Source organism: Neophocaena asiaeorientalis, unplaced genomic scaffold (assembly GCF_003031525.2).
Source record: "Neophocaena asiaeorientalis asiaeorientalis breed wild unplaced genomic scaffold, Neophocaena_asiaeorientalis_V1.1 scaffold118, whole genome shotgun sequence".
Taxonomy (NCBI): Eukaryota; Metazoa; Chordata; class Mammalia; order Artiodactyla; family Phocoenidae; genus Neophocaena; species Neophocaena asiaeorientalis.
Genome location: NW_020175528.1, coordinates 3527529 through 3546987, shown reverse-complemented (window position 1 = coordinate 3546987; position 19459 = coordinate 3527529). Strand labels below are relative to the sequence as shown.

Below are 19459 nucleotides of genomic sequence, written 5' to 3'. Positions count from 1 at the left end.
AGCTTAGAATTCACAGATGAGATATTCTACCACTTGCTGTCCCTCCTTGGACACAATGGAAAGGAGTCCTAAATGAAATTCCCAAACCCTAACACCGTCTCTGACTCTGTGCTACTTCTCAGGGTTCTTGGTGTCTCACTGTCACAAATGTGACTCTTTCTATAGTTCTGAAAGCATGTTCTTAGCAGGATTTCATGCTCCACAGGTAGTATCAGGAATAAAACAGTGTGCTGTTGCCCTAAGACTGCTTTCCACGCTGAAATAACTGTAAAACGTCAAGTTTCAAACGTTCCGAATTAGCTACCAATATTCAGCATGTAGACAAAGGATATAATTTGAAGTATTCTTTTCCTTAAATATGCCAATATATCAATATTGTAGGCAGTCAAACAAATAACTCTGGAAAATGCATATTACTGCATATACTTATTCCTTACTCGTTGAAGAAGTTTATCTCTGTAGTGTTCTACTTGTTCCTGAAAGCTCTGGCCTGGTTTTTTAGGTCTTTTTCCAGATTCCAATTCATCTTGAAACTTCATAACTTTGAGCTGTGAAATAACACATATTTAAAATAAATCTTTTTATCACTATAGCTTCTCAAGGAGTGCTTTGCTCCTTTAAAAAAAACTCTCTTCTCTGAAACAAGTGTATAAAAACGAAAAGCGTAAGTATAGCAACATAAAACATAAAAAACACAGTAACTGATTAAGGACTCAGTCAAAATATAACATCAATGTGTAACTCCCTCATCGGAAGGCCACTTGTCAGACAAGCCCAACTATGCAGAATTCAAGTAATCAGACATTGGTCCACGTGCTCTCTGCACAGCCACACGAGATGACTTGACAAAAATGACCGTTCTAATTTGTGGTAAATCAGTTTAAGAGTTAAGCATCCAAGAGTCAAACAACAGACCTGAATGCTACTTTGGTGAAAGAAAGGCATTCCTAGAGCACCTTTTGAAGATCATTATAAAATCCCTAGCTACAGTTCCTGCTGATGTGGCCTAACTCAGGCACAAGCACAAGTCCAGGGCGCCCAGAAAACAGGTCACAAAGGGTCCCAACTCAAAAGACAGTAGCCCATGGAATGGCTTGTTAGCCATCTATCCCCTGGCTGCCTTGGGACAGTGCCAAGTATATCACCTTTCCCCTCAACTATTCACTCTTTCCTCAGGGATGAGGGCAGAAAAGGGATCTTTCTACTTCAACAACAAAGAAGACCCTTCACCTGGCTCCCCACCTAGTGTTCCACTCCTCCAACCCTTACTGATAGAAACGGAGACAACAGCAGAATGAGAAAAGAAAATGCCAGCCTAGGCACTGCTCTAAGCAGAATCTGAAAGATTAAGAACTTGCTTCCAGTAAATACTGTAATTTATGGCTGCGTGTTTTCTAAGTGCTTTGCAGAGAATGTCAATATTTTATAACACAAATCCTTTGGTTTCTATTAATCCCATGGTAAAAAAAGATTCAGCTATAGACATCTTTATTACGACACATGTGGGGAAGAAAAGAGCTTTTAGAAAGAAAAACTACACTATAAATATACGTTATACATACTATATATACTATAGTATATAATAAAACTAATTAGAACTTAATTCTTTATTTAAGGGTTCTCCAATAAAAAGGTACTCACTGAATTCTAAATTCAGAAACTGACATTTGAATTTAGGGGCAGAGAAGAGAGCGCACATGAATAAAGCTCATGAGCCCTGAGTTCTAGTTCATATTTGCCACCAGTTGTGGACCTTTACTCCACACGACTAAATCTCAGAGTAAATAAGGGAGAAGAACAGATAATTCTATAACAAACCCAAGATCTACATTTTAAAATCAGGATTTGGCTCACGTCCAAATCCCAAAAGGGTAAGTAAATTGCGACAGGGTAGCCACTATTGAGAGTAGGATGAACCACCGCTGAGTATCTAACAAAGAGAGAGGCCAGATTCTCAAAGAACATATAAAGTAGGGAAATGTATATATATATAGTGTGTTGCTATGTGCACCTCTGTGTATGCATGTATAGCACAAATCAGTATATACATATACAGTGTAGAACCATCCAAATTAACAAAAGTTGTATCACATGGTTTTCTTTCAAGTCAATAAGAAAACAGAACATTTAGAAACAGTCTGTTTTGGCATTTATAAGAGGGTAATTCAATTATCAAGAAAATACATTTTTTATTGAACTCAATCTTTGTTTCTACTCCAATAGATCCATCAGGTCAGTAAGGCAGAGTTCAGTAAGACTGGGAGAAGTTCTGAGAGTTAAGGGCCATGTGCAGCTTGAAAAAGGTCCACGGGTGAGCACATTCACTGATAACACAACATCTTATTCCCCTACAATTTTATAAAGAAAGTATATGAATATACCTCAGGAAAAATGAATCAACTTACTAACTCTGAAAATCCCTCCTCTCTACTTAAAATTGACATCACACTGATTCTGTGTAAGGTTGAAACAAAACGTTTTCTCTATTAACTTTTTGGCTTGGTGATATCGAGAAAGAGGTGGGCAAGAACTTGTACCGGCCCAGCAGTGAGTAAGTGGAGAAGTGGAAATTAAGGTGGTAGGTATTATAAGTTAGTAAGAGGAAAAGCACTGACAACCAGTAGGCATATAAAATACTGTTAAATGAACGGACAGAGTATTAAAATTCACCCTCACGTACACTTTTGAGATTCTGGACTGACTGCTACTTGACTGCTAATATTTACTGGTAATGTTCCACCACCTTGGGGCAAGAAATAAGGAAGGCTCCCATTATACAACCCTCCCCTCACTGACGTGTCTGAATACCTTTGGTAATTTTAAAAAGGCACTATAATAGAAAAGGGAATGGAGAGAGAGAAGTCTTGAGAGTTTGGATTCCCGCATAAGTTATTCCCCTTCTTATTGTTAAGCCCCAATCAACATCTACTCTCTCCCCATCAATCGTGCAGACAGTGAAAATGAGCCTACTACAGTACCATGTATACATAACTTGATCGTGTCAGAAAACATCTCACTTTTTTTGTTACATACTATTTATGCTCAACATGTGATGGATTTCATAATGTGAGATATAATCTATTCATTACATCAATATCTGCAGAGGATCTCCTATGTGCCAGGCACTGGAGATATGATGATGAACAGACAACAGACATGGTCCCTTACTCTTGCAGAAATCACAGCCTAGTGGGGAACACACTAAACAAGCAAGCAAGAAAAAAAAAAAAATACACGCACCACAACACATGTAAAATTGTAACAGAAAGAAGAGATGCTTGAACTAAGAGGCCTGAAGGAAGACAGCTGGTATGAAGGTTTCCAGGCAGAGAGGGAACAGTATGGACCAAGGTGTGATGCTAAGAGGAAGCACAGTTTGGTGGGAAAAGTGAAAGAAGGCCAGTGTAGTGCAGTTTAAACTTCAATGCCATACTAACCTCAATTTCGCGAAGTTTAGCTCGTTTTTCCTCACTCATTTCAGAGTACTTAGAGAACTTGGACTCAGTCATTTCTTCTTTGATTGGATTAGAGTACAAATGATGTTCTTCAGATTTGGAACTTTGAGTATCTTCTTCATCTTCACTTTCTTCTTCTTGACTTTGGAAATAAATAAGCAGAATACGTTGTATGTCACGACAGCAAGGAAAAAAATTACATTTTACATTACAGCTTTTTGATTTTTCACTGCCTTAGAGCTTAAATAATGTTAACAAAACCTAAGAGGACAATTCATCACTAAAACATTTTTTACTAAATATCTGATCAAATAACAATTTTATAAAACTCTTATGTTTCCTCCATAGAAAAAATTTGAGCTTCAACATAATCACACTTCTAAAAATTCTGCTTATGTTAATGTTATTTCTGTGGTTTTCATTCTGCCACAAACTTTCCTTGCAACAGTTAAATGAAATGACTAATCAATCAGTGATTTCTGCATACTTCGTAGTTCAGAGTGATTTCATGATGGTTAATGTTTAAAAAGCCAAATGTTTACCCTTCCTTCAGCAGAGCCTGTAAGCTAGAGAATACATAAGTTTGAGTCACAGAGTTTCTTTGCAGCAAGTAAAAGACCTTATCTAATTAACACATAACCCTAAGAACAAAACAGTGTATTAATTTTAAATTTTAGCACACATTAGTATTCATGTCATAGTTGATTATGAAAGTTGTATTGGTTCTATGTCAGATAAAAAGAAAATGATAAACTAAGTGACTACCATAGCTAAGGATACAACAAAGAAAAATTCTCCTGTCCTTCCACAAGCAATCGAGTAGAAACAGACAGGGGAGCAACTATGACAAGCTGCTCATCATTGCCAGGATAGGATTAACAAATGTTCTTCAATGTTCCTGAAGCACAAAGAATGATGGGACTTAAAAAAAAAAAAGTTGTATGCTCTGGGACTGGGCCTTTTGAGTGTAAATGTTGGATCTGGGCAAAACAAGTCTTCCATGTACAAACTCAAAATGTTTATGTATATACAAACAAAATTCCTCATAAACAATACTGTGATATGAACATTACTGGCACAGTCTAGAATATATGCCATTTTCCCTTAATATTTGAACCTGATAAGCCCTTATATATTGGTATTTGAGTACTAACTACCCTCTACCATGAATAAGAGGAGTTCTTTTAGTATATATTTAAAACTATTCATAATAATATAAAAACAATTATAACCAAATCCTTTCCAAATAAAATTTTAATTATTTTAGAGTCACACACTGAATGAGAAAAATTTAAGCAAGGTAGATAAAAACAGAGTACTAGCTTTTTAACTTCTCATCTAAAGGTCCTTTCTAGAATACTAATAAAATACTTTTCACACTTTATACTCTCAGAGCCCCACAAATCATTAGTAGCACATATAGGCACAACTCAATACAATACTCAGGTGATGAAAAAAAGAGGAAAAAGTCAAAACCAACGATTAAAAAACATATTCTTTTCAGAAATAAACTTTTACTTAATATTTCTCATTAATTTGTCAGAAACTTCCTAAATGCAGTTCTTAGCTAATTTTTTATAAGAATGAGAATTTCTTGTTTTATGGTGCAAAATAGTTTTACAAGTGTCTCAGATGTTTTTAGTGGATAAAGTGTGTGTGTGTGCGTGTGTGTGTGTGTGTAAATACAGATTATTTACTGAAGGATTATTCTGGAAAGAGTTAATCAACAAAGATGCAACACAGCTAATGAAACTGTGTTATCTATTCAATGGAGATTACTTAACCAATTCCAGCCTGTTATTTACAATTTTTTCAAAAAAATTTTTTTGCAATTTGAAATATTCCTTGATAAACTTCCTTGTACACTTATCTGAATGCTTGCTTTCAACCACAGATGAATACAGAGCAGATAAACATATGGACTAACATGGAATAACAAAACCCATGATACTTGAGTGAAAAACATGGGTCACAGAATAGTATGTACAATATTACATAATTTATGCTTTAAATAGATATGCATGTTTTTATACATACAGAGAAAGAATATAGGTGGCTAGACACTAAACACTAATCATATTATTTAAGACTTTTAAAATGAACTACACTACAATTTGAGAATTTAAAATACACACATACTTTACAGCTGCTATTTAAATTTTGTAAGGCCTGAGTGATCTGTTCTAATTGGCTTTGACTTTAGCTCTTAGTTACCAGTTCTAGGTTCAGATCTCATCACAGCCTCATCTTGCTCTTCTTGTAAAGAACTGGAAATTCAAGACTAAACCCATACAGAATTCATTACAAACGAATTAAATTACTATTGGAACTTTTCTCCAAAGCATTACTTAGTGCTATATATATTTTTTAATCACCCTTCTGCCGCAAAGACAATAATTACTAGTGTCAAAAAGCAGCTCCAGGGCTTCCCTGGTGGCACAGTGGTTGGGAATCCGCCTGCCAATGCAGGGGACACGGGTTCAAGCCCTGGTCCGGGAATATCCCACATGCCGCGGAGCAACTAAGCACGGGAGCCACAGCTACCAAGCCTGTGCTCTAGAGCCCTCAAGCCACAGCTACTGAAGCCCACGTGCCTAGAGCCCGTGCTCCACAAGAGAAGCCACCACAATGAGAAGCCCGCGCACCGCAACGAAGAGTAACCCCCACTCACTGCAACTAGAGAAAGCCTGTGCGCAGCAACGAAGACCCAATGCAGCACCCCGACCCGCCCCCGCCCAAAAAAAGCAGCTCCTTGGTAAAAAGGCATTTTGGATTCAGCCACTAGAGAGCAGCAGTGAGGCGCAAGAAAATTTCAAGGACCAGAAAGCAGTAATATGTGAAAAAGTTTTTTTCCCTGCTTTCAAAAAGTTATTTTCATGTTATTATGACTTATTTGGAGCTCCTAGGAAAAATCAAAAATATAAATTATATTTTCAGTGATCCATGCTTCACTGTATGAATGTACAATTACCATCAACACAAAAATGCTTTCACATTTCAAACATTAACATAAATATCAAATTCAATGCAAAAAAATTAGCACCTTTAGAAACAAAACCGCTTGAACAATATTTGGGTTCTGCAATGGCTTTTCTACCCTTCCTTTCCCTTAAATAATTATTTTATGAATACACATACTCATTTTAAAAAGCAGTGATTCTACAATGGTGAGAGATGTTACTAATGATGGGACTGCAGACATAAAAATGAAAACAAACTGGACTGTTTCCAATTCCTGTACTCCTAAACAGCCTCAGAGAGGTACTTCCTTCAGCGAACCACATCTATATTTTGTAAACATGATGTCATAATCATTGCTGACTTGTTCTGATCACACTGTTTCTGGAAAGACATCACCATTGCCAAGTTTTCTTCATCATACCAAACTGTGTTTCCACAAATGCTGATCAATCATATTGCCTTAAATCTAAATGCTAACACCCACTTATTGAATCCACACAAATGCTCAAATTGTGCTGGGACACAAAGGGACTTTTCCTTTTGTGCACTCTTCCATATGAAAACAATAAAAGAAGATTTTTTAAAAAACCCAAAAACCAGAAACCTCTGCTCTGATGCCATCTCTTTCCCTATTAAAAAAAATTAACTTTTTTTGCAATGATTTTTAAAGGTGTCAAGTGCTATCTTAAAAAAAAAAAAAAAACTACCAGCATAAACTTCCAGGAGAATTTGGGAGCAGGAATTCCTATAATCACATTCAGTGTTAAACTCAAAATCAACCGGGGGTAATTACCAAAGAGCAAAACTGAAACTATAATTTCTCCATAAAATAAAGGTAAAATGGTTTTTTTCTTTTAGTTATTCTTAGTTCTTCTGAGGTGTTAACATTTAAATAACGTAACGGTCATAATGCATTATTTTTCTTAGCAATGCACAATTCCCCCCAAAAAGGAGCATAACCTTCCCATTCACATTTTAAAAAACACTTTTAGAAAAAAAAAAAAAAACACTTTTTGTGGAGCCAAAACAATACTTGATGACAAAGATTTAAAATAAATGCAGTTGACCGTTTAGTAACTACAAAGTAAGAATGTATAACCTAGCATAGGAAAACAAACTCAAAAGCAAAGTGAAACCAGATGCGTCAAAACCAGAAAGCAAAAGCTCTTTATTCACTGGAAAAACAATGAAGAACTAAAAATGATCCTCTTAAAACAAGTTTTTTTAAGAGTTAAGTTTTCCTCTTCACTATTATTTCAAGCATACCTCTTAATGAAAAAGGGAGTGTATATGCAATAAGAAACTGAGTATATTCGAAACTTAGATTCTTACTTTTGATTTTCTTCTTCTTCTGATTCTTCATGCTGGTCAAATAACTCCCATTTAGAAGTTGTTACAGCTGAATGGAAGGAAAAAAAGGATGTAATTCCATAAGGTAAATCAGCATTTTTGCAGCAGCACAGTAGAAGCCCAGCTTTAGAACTGAAAGTTTATATTACAGAAGTTATCTACATTTATCTTTTCTTTGAATAGCCATTTCTATGTACTAAATGTATTTCTTTCCTCACACCTACACTATAATTTTATTCAAATTCATGAGGTGACAACTAATGTTGTCATCCTTATTTCTATGCTAGATGGTAAGATTTATTTCATTAGAACCTACAAATACTAAATTAACAATTACAGATTATAAGTGCTAGGATACATGTCCAAGCAAGTATGAAAGGCAGGTCTAAACTGCATCTAAGAAGTCAAGCATTATAAGAGAGACAAAGCTTTGTTTTTTCTGAAACTGACCTCTAAGTAAATTTCCAAATAGGTACAGCTTCCCATCTACATTTTCTACTGAAATGGCTTAACCTAAAAGGTTTTTAGTGATTTCTCTGATTACTCTTGAAGCATCCAAACTGAAGGATCTAAGAAAATTTAAACAGCAACCACAATGAAAACTTAGCCACTAGACATAAAATATGACAACACTGGGTCTTAAGGTTGAAACATGTTATAAAATACAAAAGGAAAATGTACACACACACAACAATGATTTGGTAAAATTTTAAGTACTCAAGTTTTTAAAGCTTTGTATTTATTGTATTTTTACTTACCCTGTGCTTCCAATTCGGATTCATCTACAGCTTCCCATTTTGATGGGGCAACCTTAAATATAGGCTCATTCTTTTTTGAGTCTTCAGTCGCATCCACTATTGAAGAAAGATGAGCCATTAATTCTGACTACTAGAGGATGACTTAAGGAGCTCATGAGTATTCACTTATTATTAAAAAGTAAAATTAAATAAGGTCACACGTGGACTAATAATGCTAGTGTCAAGAACGAGGATTATGACTAATCCAACTCTCTGCACCTGAGGTCCAATTTTTAAATATAAGTATAAATATAATTTATACATATGCATATGTGTGTGTGTATATATATATATATATATATATATATATATATATATATATATATACACACACATACACACATACTCAGAACACAGAGGTGGTTATTGCAAGCAAATGGAGAAGCTGAGGAAGTAAAAGAAACTTTAGTACCTTTATCTAATTATTGTTTAAACTGCAAAATTCATATATTATTCAATATTTTAACATATAATCCAAATGTACTAAAGATTATGTATACTTCCTATTTCCAAAAATGATTTCAGGCAAATAGGAAAACTGAATCTATAAGTTAGGAAAACTAATAATAAAAATAGAACTGATAAAACCAAGCACCTGGGATTATGCATACAATTGAACACAAGATTTTGCCTATAGTTTCCTAACAAGACAGGAAAAACCTGCTAATATTTTAAGAGGCTGACTGTCCCAACAAATAAATGTGACCAGAAAGGAAACCTTTTTCTTGGCACAAATGTATTACTGGGTTGTTCAATTCTGAAAAGTCAGAAATAAAAGACAGAAAAAAGTTAATGACTGACAACCTTACTGAGAAATTAACCTTTTTCCATACCAGCATGTGTGGAAATTAAAGAGGCTTGGAATCAAACTTATTAGCTAGATTTAATGAGTTTGAAATTTGAACTTACAAGGCACTCCATCAAGATCATCATCAAGGCTCTTTATAGGGACTCCATCAAGGTCATCAATGGGAGTAGCATCAATAGGAATTCCATCCACATCTTCTAGAGGTGCACCATCAAGCTCTTCCTCAATGGGGGCACCATCAAGGTCATCTGGTACATCCTATAAAAACACATACTACTGTAACATTTTCTTTTGCTTGCTAAAGTCATATTGCTAAAAGATTAACTTGCAATCCAGTATAAACCAACCAACGTTCCCAGGTACAATGTGAGGATATAATAAGAATATATTTTTATCATCCAGCTGACAAAGATGCATTCATCTGTGCAATATTTATCAAATAGTTACCAAGTACTTAATTATGCCAGGTAACCATGTGAGGCACTGAGGATACAATGATGAGCAAAAATGAGCCTTGGTGCCCTAGTCCCTCCTGTCATAGAGCTTAGTACAATTAGGGTGTGGGGGGGACAGGGAGGCAGAGAAGGAGCCAGGCAATCAGATAATCACAACAATACACGATGACTGCTATAACAAAGAGGTGCACTGTGTTATTAGAATGTGTAATAAGTAGGTTCCACCTAAAGAGGTCTGAGAAGGCTCAATGAATTTATGCTCAAACTGAGATCCGAAGTGTCTCAGATAAAGAAGAGATGTTCCAGAAAGAGGAAAGAACATGTATGTACAAAGGTCTATGGTAGGAGAAAACATATTTAAGAAACTGAAACAAGGACCATGTGGTTGGAGCAGTAAAAGTGAAAATATGATAGCTGGATTAGGATGGTAGAAATGAAGATGATGGATTTAGGAACTATTGAGGAGGTTAAAAAAACAAAAACAAAAACACAGAATGGTGATGAATACAATCTGCTACCACTGTGGTGCATCTTTTCAGGTATATGTTTACTTACACAGCTATCTTTAGTTTAACAAAACGAAATCATGCTATATACATTACTCTATTACTTGGTTTTGTTCTACTAATATACTATAAATCCTTTCATGTCATCAAATAAAAAAAGTCACCAATTTTCACATAATAAGGACACAAAACAGAGAATTCCTGTTACATATAATTTCAAGTCCTGGGCTCCAGCAATCCCAGCAACAAAAATCACTGTTTAGTGGTAAGCAGTAGGCATTTTCCACAAAGAAATGTTACATCTGTAACATATCATACCTCCACAGCATTCCAGAAATAAATTTTAAGATAATCGGACAAATACACTGAATACCTACCTCTGTCTCCTTTTCTTCAATAATATTTACAAGTCCTAAGAAAATATTTTGTAGTTTGATCAAAAATGGTTCTGGATAAATTGCCCAATCTTCCCATGCTCTAAAGCAGGTCATTACCCGTTGCTAACAGGAAAAAGACAATGAATTATCATTTAGGGCAATAACTATCCAATGTCATCTCATGATAATGACCATCACAATTTGCTAAATTTTCCTTTAAACCAATATTCTTTTTAAAGTTTAAGGGAAATATCTATTCATCATTACAATATTTTTTTAAAAAATCAATATTACCTCCCCATTAAAAGAGGAAATAAACTAAGAATAAATGTAATAAAAAAATAAACAGTAACTGTTTGCTCTCAGTCACCTAAGATCAAGGTCCCATACCACTGGTGGTACACATGAGGCCACATTCTGGGAAACACTAGCTTAGAAACTTATGAAAGCTGGATATCAAGGTAGCCCACATTTTGATCTGAATTTCTTTATGGTCCGATGAAGTACTTCTTGATTCTGGCTAACACTTCTCCCTGTCCCCTCCTTAAACTTTTCTATAATCTCTGTCCTATGGTCAAAATTTGAGGTCAAAAAAAATTTTGATGGAGTTGTTTGTCTGAATCCCCTAAATGGTAGGGTCACTGGGCATCTTCCCAAGCTAAAAATTTCCTTAATGAGTATTCTTCCCATGAAAGTGTATCTATTTTTTCAACTATAAGTAAGGTATTCTGTTTGGCTTTTCTTAACATTGGTCTACAGCTTGAGAGTTAATAAAAAATTAACAACTGAATATACTTTCAACATGAATAACTATATTCCTAATCCAGCCAAATAATATATACCACTACAAAACAAGTGATCTTCTGAGTGTTTTCTGTGAAAAGACCAATATTTAAAATGTTTAAATAAAACCCTTAAAACTAAAACAGACACCCAACAAAACACTAGACATATTTTAAAATTTCAGACTTTTTTTGACACTGAAGGTAAAATGGCAGTAAATTTTAAAACAATAATTTCTGAAACATCTAAGTTATGTCTTACACTTACTTAACATACTCTTTTAGCCCTCCAATGTGCTTCCCGGCACCTACTTCCCATTTAAAACACTAGGGCAAAAATACCCAAACAATAAACGTACCTTAAAGTTTTCAGACTGTAAATGGCCTTGAATTGTACGATAGGTAGCATTGAGGTCTGAAAATATCTGACACAACTTTGTTTCAAAACTGAAATTCAAATAATATGTTTTTTACAATAGAATGTGTTTAAAAATCCTTATCTACTTCAACATGCTAGCCAATGAAAACCACTCTGGACTTTTAATTTTATAAATAAATTAATCAAGTAAATCTTTAAAAATAAGAATTAGGTGTTTAAACTCTAAAACTTTAACTCCTATTATTCTGAATTTTTCTTCTGCAAAATCGCACGAAGAGCCTTAAGAACTAGTTCCCTTAATTAACAAGGAACTTTTACATCTAGGATACCTTGAGCCATCTAGTCCAACCTCTTTGTTTTATAAAATAGGAAATAGAAAAGGTAAGTGACCTGTCCAAGGCAAAAGAAGGAATAGCAGAGCTAAGATTAGGGCCCAAACCTCCAAATTTCCCTTCAGAGCCAGTTCCTAAAGAAAAGCTTCCCTAATTCATAAAATAAACACCAAAAAGGAATTGTGGGGAACTGAGGAAGAGTTATATATCAATATAGAGCAACATAATTTCCTATTGCCTAGGAAAACATTAACAATGAAATACAACCAATACAATGATGATCAGAGAACACTGATTCTATGAATAGTTAATGCTCCTTTGTTTTCTTCCTTTGTTGGCCACTATTTCTAGTGTTTCAGCTTATTTATTACACAAGTGGCTAAATACACAATAGGAATAAAGTGATTTTTTAACTCTTCCTATTTGTTCTTTTATTAATAGTTAATCAAGAAACTGATAGAAAAACTTTCAAAAGATTATAATAATTTACCTTAAAGTGGTTTACTTCAATGAATACAATCCAATTTTTAGAATATTAAACAAACTGAAGAAATTCAAATTATTTCTTATTATTGAGGGTATTAATTAACAAAACTATCCTCTTTTCTGAGCTCCTTACCCTTAAATATTTTAGTTCAGGCATATCAACTTACATCACTATACTTACAATTTTCTATAATAGGAAGCATTGGCAACTTTGGCTGAAGAGTTGTACAAAACATCAGAAACCAAATATAATCTGGCAATCTAGAATACCAAAAGATAGCATAAAATGGATTAAAAATAAAAACCAACAGCAAAAAACGTTACTGAAAGCATTTCCATATTGAAATTTTTTGAATCAACAGCATAAGGCCAATGTTTAGCCATAATTTAATAATCCTAACTAATGAGAAGGGTTTTAAGAAATTCAGTATCACCACAACCATGACTTGGGCAGGGATAGAAGTTGTAACTCATTTACATTTCAATCTGTTGATAATTTGTGTGTTAATAACTAAGATAAGTTTCCCAAGCAGAAGGAAAATGAAACTCCACGAGAAAGATTTCTTCAGTCAACTTCTTCATTCAAAAAGGAAACCAATTTCAATTCAAATAGAAGTCAACTATTACCTCTCCTTTACTTAACTGAATGTTCCATTAGGAGTAAGTATTCCCATACCTTTTTGGGGAGGGGTGTCTTTAAGATGGACAATGACTCGGTAATGCAATCCACTATTTCTTCAGCAGCTTCAGCATTATTAAGACAGAAAACCATTGCATCTCCAATATCATTTTTCCTTGGAGTTAACCCCCGCAGAATTTCTTCTAATTTGTCTCTCTGTCTGAATACGAATTTTTTAATTTATAAGTATTTATAAATACAAATTTCAAATGCCATTATACTTTCTGCTCGCAAGTTAATTTCTTTAAAACCCACTCAGGTAAAACTCTGAAGACTAAATTGTGTTAAGTCTGATTTGTGTTACGTATTCCAAACGTTACCTTTTTTTAAAGAATTTATATGGGGAAGAAAACTATCCCAGGAACTAATAAATTATTTTAGTGACTTTTAGTTTACAAATTAAGTAAATTTAAAATTATAGGCATTTTTTCAAGAGTCTTCGCGAATGTCCCACTCCTATTATCCTATTACACTGAAGAACCTTCATGGTCTTCACCCTCCTTTGAAGGAAGTTTGTTACTTTAGCACTTCTGCATAGGATTAGGACAGGATACAAAGCAAGGGTTGACAAACTTTCTCTGTAAAGGATCACAGAGTGAATATTTTAGGCTTTGAAAGTCACAGTCTCTGTCACAGTTACTCAGCTTTGCTGCTATAACACCAAAGCAACCACAGAGTACATGTAAAAGGATGGCTATGGCCATGTTCAAATATAAATTTTTTTACAAAAATAGGAGGTAGCCAGATTTAGCCTATGGGCTGAGTATGCAGATCCCTGGGCAAAAGTAATGATGAACATACAGCTTCAGAAGCAAATATACTCTCAAATGCTATAGTTCTCTATCAGCAATGCTCTCCCAAACAATGCATCAATGCAACTAGCATTAAGATTTATTGACAGTGAAGTATATAATCCTATAAGCTAAAAATTATTTTGGCCTTTTTTACCCCTTCAGGTATACAGAATTTCCTCTAAACATTTCAACAGTTAAATTTGTTTTTGCTTCTTAAACCAGGCTAACTGCCCTGAAGCAGTGCTGACTGAGCACTAATAATAACATGTTTCCATGGTGGCCGCACACGGCACTTCATGGAGCAGCTTTGCAGTCACCCATTTGACTTCACTAAGCCATAAAATAACTTTACCTCTACGTTGCATTCAAAGAGGCAAGAGTTCTAAGGGCCATGAAATAATTTCTATAAGAATATAAAGTATTCCACTGCTGGAGTACCATCACTTAAGAGATCATCAATAATTTTTATCAGTAGGAAGAGGTCAGGTTGAGTAGGACACACACTTATAATACCTGCCAAGATTTTTTAAATTACAATGCATATGTTAAGAGATGTTACTATTTTAAACAATCACAAATTTTAAAAACCATTTTATTTTAGGGTTAACACATCTTATTAAGACCATTAATTAAAGTGACCGTTAAAGCAACTTTTCTGAATATAAAACAAGAAAGGTAAAAATCTTACTCTTCCTTAAGTGCTCCCTTTTTACTAGGCTCCTCTACAAAAGCTTCTGTTTCCTGCTCTTCTGACATCCCATGCAGATATGGATTTAATGGTGGTGGCCTCCAAAAAGATCCGTTTTTGAACATACGAAAATCTTCCGTTCGCCACTTAGTCGGAGAATCTCCCTAGTTAAGTGTCCAGAATGTTATTAGAAAGATCTAATACCTCAGAGTCAAAATTAAACAAAGTAGTTGATTATACTTGCCTGCAGAATAGAATAAAGCTTCCACCTATAGTAAACATGGGCTGGTGTCTGGTTTTCAAATAAGAATCTAAAACAAACAAAAACAAAAATTAAACATTGGATTCTTTAATGGAGAACTGTCTTCAAGTAAATATGAACAAATGAGAAATATTATTTGTCTATTTACTTCTAAATAAAACCAAAAGCAAAGATCCCTGAAGAGAAATCCTCACCCACTGCTATCTATCCCCTTCCTCACCCCAACCCCAGACTGCCTTTGTGACTGACACTAATACTCAGAAGGTATGTATGCATCTTGCTGAGTCTTACAATCAGTTTTATTGAACACTATGTGTCAGGTACTGTGTCTGGCAATGGAGAGATCTTCCCAAAATATAATTTCAAAAGCAGTGGGTTGTTTTTTTTTTTTGTTTTTTTTTTTTGCGGTACGCAGGCCTCTCACTGTTGGGGCCTCTCCCCTTGTGGAGCACAGGCTCCAGACGCACAGGCTCAGCGGCCATGGCTCACGGGCCCAGCCGCTCTGCGGCATGCGGGATCTTCCCAGACCGGGGCACGAACCCGTATCCCCTACATCGGCAGGCGGACTCTCAACCACTGCGCCACCAGGGAAGCCCAAAAGCAGTGGTTTTTAAATGACTTAAGTAAATTGCAAATGAAGTGTTAGATATAACTATTCAGAAGATAAGCAGTTTCTTATAAACCTCATTTATTCTACCGTATTTTGCTTATGAAAGACTCTTTCATTGAAAAACACAATGAAAAATATTTTCCTCCTAAAGAATGCTAAAAACAAAGCTATTTAATTAATCAAACCATGGAAATCACTGGAAAATTGACCCAGGCACATTCTAGTCTAATTATTAAAACTGCCTTCTCACCCCATTACGAAAATAACCTCATACTTTTAGGACTTTTTTCTTTGAGTATTTTTAATTTTAAAGTATTTTTAAAAATGCACATCTGAGGATACACAAAACATGGTATATACATGCAATGGAATATTATTCAGCCTTAAAAGGTAAGGAAATTCTGACACATGCTATATACCAAGGATGAACCTTGAAGACATCAAGCTAAGTGAAATAAGCCAGTCTCAAAAGCACAAATAAGGTATGACTCCACTTAGATGAGGTACCTAGGGTAATCAAATTCACAGAAAGTAGAATGGTGGTTGCCAGGGGCTGAGGGACCAAAGGAATGGGGAGTTATTGTTTAAGGGGTACAGAGTTTCAGTTACGGAAAATGTGAAAAGTTATGGTGATGGCTGCACAACAACATGAATGTACTTAACGCCACTGAACTATACATATATAAATGGTCAGTTGTATGTTACATGTAAATGTTATTACCACAATAAAAAAAAATGCACACCTGAACATAGGATTGTTGATCTCTCTGTTCATAATCATAGCTTCAAACATTGGCCCTTCACGTACAACAAACTCTATCATTCGATGTATCAGGGCGAGCAAATTCCTACAACAACAACACAGTTAAAGAAAATGGATTCAGACCTACCACTAAATAAAACTACACTTGACCTAAGTTACTATAATTGTGCAGAAAAAGATTATTCTGCTGACTAATACAGAATTTTATACCAAGAAAGTTTTTTTTTTTTTTTTTGTTTTTTTTTTTTGCGGTACGCAGGCCTCTCACTGTTGGGGCCTCTCCCCTTGTGGAGCACAGGCTCCAGACGCACAGGCTCAGCGGCCATGGCTCACGGGCCCAGCCGCTCTGCGGCATGCGGGATCTTCCCAGACCGGGGCACGAACCCGTATCCCCTACATCGGCAGGCGGACTCTCAACCACTGCGCCACCAGGGAAGCCCAAAAGCAGTGGTTTTTAAATGACTTAAGTAAATTGCAAATGAAGTGTTAGATATAACTATTCAGAAGATAAGCAGTTTCTTATAAACCTCATTTATTCTACCGTATTTTGCTTATGAAAGACTCTTTCATTGAAAAACACAATGAAAAATATTTTCCTCCTAAAGAATGCTAAAAACAAAGCTATTTAATTAATCAAACCATGGAAATCACTGGAAAATTGACCCAGGCACATTCTAGTCTAATTATTAAAACTGCCTTCTCACCCCATTACGAAAATAACCTCATACTTTTAGGACTTTTTTCTTTGAGTATTTTTAATTTTAAAGTATTTTTAAAAATGCACATCTGAGGATACACAAAACATGGTATATACATGCAATGGAATATTATTCAGCCTTAAAAGGTAAGGAAATTCTGACACATGCTATATACCAAGGATGAACCTTGAAGACATCAAGCTAAGTGAAATAAGCCAGTCTCAAAAGCACAAATAAGGTATGACTCCACTTAGATGAGGTACCTAGGGTAATCAAATTCACAGAAAGTAGAATGGTGGTTGCCAGGGGCTGAGGGACCAAAGGAATGGGGAGTTATTGTTTAAGGGGTACAGAGTTTCAGTTACGGAAAATGTGAAAAGTTATGGTGATGGCTGCACAACAACATGAATGTACTTAACGCCACTGAACTATACATATATAAATGGTCAGTTGTATGTTACATGTAAATGTTATTACCACAATAAAAAAAAATGCACACCTGAACATAGGATTGTTGATCTCTCTGTTCATAATCATAGCTTCAAACATTGGCCCTTCACGTACAACAAACTCTATCATTCGATGTATCAGGGCGAGCAAATTCCTACAACAACAACACAGTTAAAGAAAATGGATTCAGACCTACCACTAAATAAAACTACACTTGACCTAAGTTACTATAATTGTGCAGAAAAAGATTATTCTGCTGACTAATACAGAATTTTATACCAAGAAAGTAACCTGGAGCATAGTTAATACCTTGTGCATTAAGAGGGAGTGGGGCAATGGGGATAAGGGAGTGGGAGGGGAAGGGAAGGGAGGGTGGGAAACCACAACACAGCTTCACAGAAATAAAGATTTCAATTTCTAAATACCCACTTAATTTTACTTTCCAAATGCAAAACATTAAATTATGAATCACAACTAACTGGAAAGCTGCAAATATATAAAATCAGTAACTTAAAGCTTACATGTTATCATAACCATCTAAAAACTTACACACTACCTCAGTTTTAAAAGAAAACATTCCTAAACCAAGCACTTTTGTAGTGATATTGAAATGTTATATACATGACTATAATTTATAAAAATGCACAACTATTAACAAGTTTAAGGTCTGAGTTAATAATAATAAAAAAAAATCCATCCAACTCCTGTGCTTTTCTGGTACACATATAGCAGATGGAGTTTTTATTGAATCTGACCTTTAATGAGGCAACATCCCTTTGGACCACACTTCAAACTAGTTCACATAGTTCATGACATGTATAATTCTGCCTGTGTGTTCTGAATCAATAAAGCAATTATACTGCCAAAGCCTTAAATGAATGGAGTCCTGTTTCCAAAATATTCTGAAATAAGGGACATTGGTGATATGCCATTCCCATTTTTCATAACAATTACTTCCCAATATTTAAGCCAAAAATAAACATATGTAACTTTTTAGTCGTCATTTTGTTGACTGGGCTTATACAAAGTCTTTATTTTTAAAATCTGATACCTTATTAGGCTCCAAACACAATTTTAGACATTGACTACAGTGTCAGGCAAAAATGATTCAGCTTATGATAGCTACTTCTGATTTCTCATTTCACCAGTCTCCACCATATAGAGTTGGCAAATAACAAATGGGAAAAGCAAAAGGATATTGGCTCTTGGTACAAGGCACACACTAAATTACACCTTTAGCATTCCCAGCTCAAATTAAGTTCATATAACTGCTAGAATATAAATAAATATATAGTTATAGAAAAAGACATTTTTTTGCTCTATAAAGCCCTGCTTCAGAGTACATGAACAGTAAAATAATTTATCTCATGCTGATTATAATTATTTTCTCAGTTTTCAAACAAACCTACTTAAGTGGACACTAAAATCTCTACATAGTGAAAAAATGAATTTTTTTGACCTCCTAAAAGAGGTCAAAGAAAAATATGAAGGTTTAATAAATCTTTAACAGAGGGAAAACTATATATTAAAATTATTAATTCAACCTCAAACTGTTAAAGCAAAAACCCAAAAGTATCAATTTTAAATCTAAAAATTCTTTCACAGAAGTACTAATTGGTCTGCAAATATGCAGGTCTTGATATCCAAATGAGAATGTATTCTCAACATCCATGTGGTTAATGACATTGTTTTAAACGAAGGGAGATATGGTATTGATTCAGTCCCAAAACTCCCACTGGTATATGTCAAATTAAAGGGAAATTTTATGTATCATAATATATAAAATCAATGACTAGGTGGACAAATACTACACATCCAGAAACTTGT

The 19459-nt window shown here is 34.8% G+C and overlaps 1 protein-coding gene across 4 annotated transcripts in view; it reads right to left on the bottom strand.

The window, feature by feature from the left end:
• U2SURP (U2 snRNP associated SURP domain containing) overlaps positions 1–19459 on the bottom strand; it is a 50844-nt gene that overhangs the window by 5411 nt on the left and 25974 nt on the right. For 3 of the 4 annotated variants that reach the window (XM_024769046.1, XM_024769047.1, XM_024769048.1), the window contains 12 exons: positions 17682–17786; positions 15094–15160; positions 14850–15013; positions 13365–13527; positions 12870–12949; positions 11851–11938; positions 10710–10832; positions 9473–9629; positions 8525–8620; positions 7749–7815; positions 3438–3597; positions 438–548 (listed from right to left, as the gene is read on the bottom strand). In XM_024769046.1, the coding sequence (XP_024624814.1) occupies positions 438–548; positions 3438–3597; positions 7749–7815; positions 8525–8620; positions 9473–9629; positions 10710–10832; positions 11851–11938; positions 12870–12949; positions 13365–13527; positions 14850–15013; positions 15094–15160; positions 17682–17786 (1381 nt within the window). Of the gene's footprint in view, positions 1–437; positions 549–3437; positions 3598–7748; positions 7816–8524; positions 8621–9472; positions 9630–10709; positions 10833–11850; positions 11939–12869; positions 12950–13364; positions 13528–14849; positions 15014–15093; positions 15161–16464; positions 16687–17681; positions 17787–19459 lie in introns of those variants that run through there. The other variant, XM_024769045.1, reaches the window with a different exon arrangement.